A 7,455-nucleotide genomic window follows, 5' to 3' on the forward strand; every position below is an offset into this window, starting at 1 on the left:
AGAGAGAGAGAGAGAGAGAGAGAGAAAACACTACAGTTACATGTTTACTCTCAGTTTATTTCATCTGAACTCCCAGCAACCTTGTGAGGAAAGCATGGCAGACATTGTACAGGTGAGCTTCACACAGAAAGTGTGTGGAAAATGGAATGAAAAATTGTTGGGATTTTTCCACCAACTCTTGGAAATTCCCTTGTAGCCTGATTTTATTGTTAGGAAGCTAATATCTTTCTGGGTGTGATTAAAGGAACTTAAACTCTGAGGTAGTTTGATGTCAGGTTCAGCATTGTTTCTTTTATAAAACCTTACCTCTTTTCTGTCCACAGTCAATGAGAAAACATTATAAAGCACGAAAAAAAAAAAAAATAGGGATCAAGTCTTTCTCCTTTTACTTTCCCCTGTGTAAAAGCTGTCATTCTGCTTTTTATTTTGTGTGTTTGTGTGTGTGTGTGTGTGCACTAATGTGTGACCGTGTGTGATGATTCTAGACTTACCCGTTGGCATCTCATCTCTAAGCCTTACCTTTGCCACCCTATGTGGTCATTGGTAGACCACCCGGTAGATTGCTGGCATTTATTAATTACTGAGTAATTTTACACATACAGTACCTGGGGGAGGAGACGATCCCTGAGAAGTCTGTAGGTGGGTCGAAGCGTATCATAAAATAGCACCCCAAAACGAACAGCTTTTGTTGCTTTAAATAATCTTCCATTTAAAGCATTGCTTTCCTGCATTGAGGATCGACTTTGTTACAAAAAGCAGTAAATGAAAAAATGTGAAGGATTAAAACAAAGGAAGGATCACAGCATTTGGTGGTGGATCTGTCAGTAATTTAAGGGCAAGCATTCTGGGAGGTGTAGAAAGGGTTTGTGTTACCTGGCTCTCTCTCTGGGATAGCCCAAGTCAGGTTTATTTGCAGAGGGTGTGAGCCATCGCTTTCTAAGGTGTTTTATCCAGCTGTGCAAATGTTTGTTTCACTTTGGACTTAAAGTAGAATCCATGGGGTGATAATAAACTTTCCTGCAAATATGTACAGTAATCTTATAGAAGTAAAATATTGATTTAATGAGTTAAGGCTTATCATCACTCATCAGAAGTACAAATAAAAGTTTGAAAGGCTGAATAAAAAGAGAATGGTGTTGATTTGATTTATGCCAACTTTTTTCTCTCATCCCCGTTTTAGGGACCAGATGCCCCACGGATTTTGCCGAGGTGCCTTCCATCCTGATGGAGTATTTTGCCAATGATTATCGAGTGGTTAACCAATTTGCCAGGCATTATCAAACTGGGCAGGTAGGAAAAATTGTTATTATAACAGCCTTTGGATCCTTAGTGGCTCTGTTTGTGGATTAGAATCAGGATGAAGGTAATCATTCCTGATACCCACGGCCCATGCGGTACACCTTCTCTTACTGCCCAGAGCGAGGGCACATCTCACAGCTTCAAAGAACATCATCTATGAGGCAGTCCAACAGGCAGATGCCAGCTGCAAGTTTGGGAGTCCACAGGACACCCTCACTTTCACTGCTGTTCTCCACCCCCCATGATTTGCTGAATCCCTCACAGAACTCAGGGAGACTATTGTCCATGTGACTATGGGTTTATTAACTAAAAGATACAAATGAGCATTGTCATAAGGAAGAAGCGTGTATTGTTTATGCTGTGTTACGGAATTAACATTTACTGTCATTGTGTGGGAAAGGTCTAGGAGGGTCCCCAATGGGAAAGCTGAACATTTCAGAGGGTTCACTGACCAGAGCTGTAGGAAGGGCTAACTCATGCCTCCTGAGTTGGTTATACTGGCCTTCCAGGTGTATGTTTGCTGGGCTGGCCAGCATAACTCTTCAGGTATGATCTGGGAGTCCCAGACCAAGGCACCCCAAGTACTCCAAGAGTTCTTTCTCAGGGACAACCCCAAAGGTCACCCTGCTTTGCTGCTGTTGTTAAGTGTCATGGAGTCGGTTCTGACCCATAGCGACCCTGTAGAGGGTTTCCAAGGAGCAGATGGTGAATTTGAACCACCAAACGTTCAAAACGACCTTGTGGTTCAATGCTTATCCTACAGACCCACACCAAAGCTAAATGCTTTCCCCTGCAGATACAAACTGCATATTTAATACGGCAATTTGATTAAGTCAGTAAAACAGTAGCTCTCCCCTTTTTTTCGGTCTCAGATGTCTTTGTTTTTGGTGTTAATTTCCGTGGAGTCAGTTCCGACTCATAGCGTCCCTGTATAGGGTTTCTGAGGAGTGGCTGGTGAGCTTGAACCTCCGATCTTGCAGTTCAAATCAACCTTGCAGTCCAGCGCATTAACCCACAGTGCTACGCCAATATGCCTTTTTGTTGTTGCTGTTAAGTGTTATTGAATCGGTTCTGACCCATAGCGACCTTGTATAGTGTTTCCAAGGAACAGCTAGTGAGCTTGGACTGCCAACCTTGTGGTTCAAACCGCCTTCGCAGTCCAACGCATTAACTCACAGTGCCTTTAAAATAATGATAGACCCTAAAGAGCTTTTCTGTATGTGGGGGTGTGTTTAAGAATATTACCATATTAGATGTTAAAATGGAAATTAAGAAAATATTTATTTATGAATTCATTTTAAAAGCATCACTCCACTCCATGATAATGAACATGATTTGGTTAAAAAGATCTTTTTCATGTAGTGAGAGGAGTGGCTTTGTTTGATGTTGTCTCTGAACGTCTGAGAGACGACACGGCAGGTGATGTGGTCTCTGAACGTCTGTGAGACGACACGGCAGGTGGAGTCCCCGAGCTCCTCCCTGTTCAGCTTGTTGTTGGTATAAGTTGTGCTGAAGTCAGTGAAGAAACCCAGCCTCACACAGACATGGGGCTGGAAAGGAGCTCTCACATGATCATGCAGGCTCTTCCTAGACGTTATGCCCAAACCTGAAAGTGGTGGTTTGTTCAAGTTCACTGCAGTATGGAGCCTGAGACTATCATCAGTCTGCCTCTCATATTCTGGTATATGCAGTCCACTGGTCTCTTATACCCTTTGGATGTATTTGTAAGTTCTGTGTAATTTTCAAATATTGATACATTTCATTATGAAATATATCTATTTAAAAAAATCGCATTCATTAATGTCACTATCAATCTCACCAGAAAAGACTTTTAGTATTGGATGCTATCACGTTCACAGTGGTAGAGGGGACTTTTGTAATTTATTATTTAAAATTTGTAATTTTTTGATTGATAAAAATTGATTTTTATCATTGGCTACAAATTTCAGGAAGGAGACCTGGTAGTGTAGTGCTTAGATGTCGGGCTGCTAACCGCATGGTCAGCGGTTCCAATCCACCAGCCTCTCCGTGGGAGAAAGATGAAACTCTCCGTTGCCCTGAAGATGTACAGCCTTGGAAACCCTACACAGGGTCAATCTGAGTTGGAACCGACTTCATGGCACACAACCACCTCCACCACCTCCAGTACCTCCCCCTGCCCCCCCACCTCCACCATCACCACCTCCACCACCACCTCCACCTCTACCACCATCACAAACATAAGTAGGTTTCACAAAGTTTCTGACAAAATGTAATTATGAGATAATGCAAATTTCCCACAAACCTTTTGTAGTCCCCTCAAGTTACCATCTGTGTTCATTTTTTTGAGATAAACTTCTGCCAGACTCCTAAATAAGGAGTCTGAATAAGTTTGTCTGTTAGGTGTTCTTTAAATTAAAATCACATTCCGTGAAAGAAGTGTCTAATTGGGGTCACAACATACAGTCTGCTTTTAGGACTGTCTTTTCTCCAAGACCACCATTGCCCTGGCTCAGAGATCTTGCCTTGTAGGGGAGAAACAGCCCTTTAAACCAAGAAGAATAAGACCCATGCCCTCAAGTCTATTCCAACTCTTGCTGACCATGTGCTGTAGAGTAGAACTGCTCCCCAGGGTTTTCTTGACAGTGATCTTTTTATTTATTTAGCTTTTTACTGTGAAAGGAGTAATGGTTTACAGAGCAGAGCATCAGGTTTTACCACATCCCAAGCACTCATAGCTTGGAATTCTCACTTTCACAGCTAAAGGAAGGAGCGGTTCAGGGATCCCAGTAGGAGGTCCTAGATGGAGTGGGAGAATCTACTGCACTGGTAGAATCCGGAGACTGTGGGTCTTAGTCACCCTTCGGGTCTGGAAGTGAACCCACCCCATGGTTCAACTTTCAGCCCAACAATAGACAGGCCTATCAAGGAAACCTGGTGTGGCGCTGTGGGTTAATGCGCTAGACTGTAAAGCCATTTGAACTGTAACGTCAGCAGTTCAAGCTCACCAGCAGCTCCTTGGAAACCCTATGGGTGGGAGTCTACTCGATACAACAATAAAGAAACAACAGCACCAGGGAGGTACCTACATCTTTGACTAATCACCCACTTGAGATCAGAAGGGCAGCCTTTACTCAAGGGCAAAGTTCAAAGCCTTAGTTTAGGAGGAGGAAGGGGGATGGGAAACCCAGGGAGCCATGGGATGAGTGCCATTGCACTGAGAAGAAACACCATGTGTGTGAATCCTTGAATGGAAAACCCACCCTCGGCTCTGGAAACCTTCAACCAATTCACAATGAAAAGATTTTGAAAAAGAGAAGGGTCTTTGATTAGAAGAGGCTGGGGGAACCTGAGACTCTGGCCCTTGACCACCCTTCAGGTGTGGGAAGGAACTCACCCTCGTGGCCCAGTTTTCAGCCAAGCAATGTATGGGGGACAACAACACTGGTAAGGTATGTTCACATGGAATCATCAATCATTCAGGATCAAAAGGGCACCATGTACCTAAGGAGAAAGTTGAGAGGCGATGGGAAGGAGGGCGGAATGGAAACAGGACCCACAGGGAGGAAGCGGGGTCACTGTTGTTGCATGGAGGGTACTGTCATCGCTGAGATGAAACAAATGTGTGATTTGTTCAATGTAAAACTGATGAGCTGCTCTGTAAACTTTCACTCAATTCACAATAAAAGTTGTGGTTGTTTTTTTTTTAAAAAAGCATAAATGACAAAACAGAGAAAAATAAATGCAAAAAGCAAAACCAAGAAGGGCCTTAGAGCTGGAAGGAAAAGGTCCAACAAAGGCAGGGGACAGTCTAAGAGGATGGCTTGTGGGGACAGCCAGGAGGTGGGTGTGGTGAGAGCAGAGGAATGGGCTGGAAGGTCCCAGAAAGGCTGTGGAAGGAGAGATTAGTGAGGCCACGCTGGAGAAGGTGGGCTTCACCCTGCTGACATCATTTCATGTTTATTTTGGTGACTGATAGACAGGGAGGGCGGTGGGTTGGAGAGAAATGCGGTTAGAAATAGCGAGAGCTCAACAGTGTCAAGCACATGGCTCAGGCTGCCGGAAGTGCTGCCAGGGTTGTACTGTGAGGTTCGCACAGCACCCCTTCTTGTCTGAGGGCGTTTGGCACAAGCAGCCCGGTCAGTGTTCCCGAACCCTGGACCTCTCTGTCCCCTGCTCCCGACGACTCTGTTCTGGTTTCTAGAATTTGCTCCTGGCCTGTAACTTGGCTTGGTTGCCAGACTCGCTCTGGGGAATGTGTCTGCTCCCTCTGGCCAGTGGCTCCCATACAACCCCACCTCCTCCCTTTTCCTCATCCTCCTGTAACACCCAATTCCCCTTCTGGATATGGGGCCCTGCTCAGCCAGTGTGTACTGAGGGATCATGGGGCCCTCTTACAGGGAAAGGGTCACAGCAAACCGAACCCACTGTGGCTGAGTCCGTTCTCCCTCACAACGACCCTCTAACACAGTAGGACTGCTCTGTGGAGGTTCCATGCTGTTACCTATATGGAAGCAGACTGCTTCATCTTTCTCCCTCGGAATGACTGTTGGACTCAAACCTCCCACCTTTTGACTGGTAGACCAGCTCTTCACTCTCTGCTGCCAGGTGCTTAGAGGAGCAGAAGTGAAGAGCTGTGGGAAGGAGTGATTGGAAGGACTTGAAGCAGTTGGGCATTAGGGATGCAATAGATGGAAGTCAGGATGGAGCGAACCTGGGCAGAGAATTCCGAAAGAAGCTCATGTTTGGGCAAAAAGTGCTGAGCTGTTTTCTTGGGTTTGTCAGTCAATATCAGTCTGTCTGTCCACCAGACCATTATAGGTCTTCGAGTCTGGGAGTCAGATAAGCACCTCAGATGTTTGGAAACAACTGGAATAGAGGTGGCAGTTGAAATCTAAGGAGATTAAAAACTGCCCAGCACAAGAGGTACCTAAAGAGATCAGGAAAGGAGGTCTCCAACAAGCTTCAATTTTGAAAAGATTGAACACAGAGTGTGAGGAGACACACATACAAGGGCACATCAAAGCTTGTGGGGAAATAGAGTTAAAAGGTAGTATCTTTTTGTTGTAAATTGAGTTACGGTTTACAGAGCAGATCATCAGTTTTGCATTCAACCAGTCGTACACTTTGTTTCATCTCAGTGATTGCGGTCCCCTCCGTGCAACAACGGAGTCCTGGTGTGGCGCTGTGGGTTAATGCACCAGATTGCAAAGCTGTTTGAACTGCAAAGTTGGCAGTTCAAGCTCACCAGCTGCTCCTTGGAAACCCTATACAGGGTTGCTATGGGTCAGAACCGAGTTGATGGCACATAACAACAACAACCATGCAACAACAGTGATCCGGCTTCCTCCTTGCGGTTTTTGTTTCCATTCGTCCTCCTCTCCCCAGCCTTCTGAATTGTATCCTTGGGTAAATGCCGTCCTTTATCTCACATGGTTGACCTTATAGGCCTGTCTACTGCTTGGCTGAAGACTGAGCCACAGAAGTGAGTTCAATTCGACCTGAAGAGTGTCCACTAACTTTCTGAAACCCCCGTGTATAAGATTTATATGATACAGTCCCGTGAGCCTTCAGAATAATACCTTTTTTTTTTTTTAAAGTTAAATCTTGGGTTGAACTCCACCAGAAACCCTCAAGGCGAGTTGAAAATTGCGCCCTTAGGTTTATAGAGCCACTGGAGAGCCCGGCCGCTGTTGGAGAACCATGCCAAGTACAGACTAAGGCAGCCCTTCTCAATCTCTATTTTAAAAGATTCGTTTTTTCAATCTGGACCATTTCCAGCAAGCAGTATGCTCCGAGAGAGAAGAGAGGAAGCAGGCATTGAGGTCCTTGTTAATTTAGGTGTCCTGGCGCTAAAGGGCCCTGCAGACACAGTCTCCAAAGAATTTCAAGTAATTTTGTGATTCCGTGGAGAATGGAAACCGTGCCAGAAGGCAGAGACCTGGAGATGCCTCGGTTTTCAAAAAGGGCTTGCCTCTTCTTGTCACTAATTAAGACACCAAGTAGCTGGATCCTTTTCATTTTAAGGGCAGTCTTAGCCCTAAGGACAAGCAGTTAATTCCCTCAGATTCAAGTCTTTGCCAATCGAAGGCATTAAAGCCCAGAAGGAAGAAGTAGCAGGCGTGCATCTTTATACTTAATTTCCTTTCTTGCTGCATGTCAGGTAAAGGAGTTTTT

General features: G+C 45.0%; 1 protein-coding gene across 1 annotated transcript in view; it reads left to right on the forward strand.

The window, feature by feature from the left end:
• The window catches only part of MIPEP (mitochondrial intermediate peptidase), a 149,051-nt gene that overhangs the window by 57,394 nt on the left and 84,202 nt on the right, over positions 1 to 7,455 (forward strand). The window contains exon 14 of the mRNA XM_006831954.1: positions 1,181 to 1,290. Coding sequence (XP_006832017.1) covers positions 1,181 to 1,290 — 110 coding nt within the window. The remainder of the gene's footprint in view (positions 1 to 1,180; positions 1,291 to 7,455) is intronic.

Source organism: Chrysochloris asiatica, unplaced genomic scaffold, assembly GCF_000296735.1.
Source record: "Chrysochloris asiatica unplaced genomic scaffold, ChrAsi1.0 scaffold00005, whole genome shotgun sequence".
Classification (NCBI taxonomy): domain Eukaryota; kingdom Metazoa; phylum Chordata; class Mammalia; order Afrosoricida; family Chrysochloridae; genus Chrysochloris; species Chrysochloris asiatica.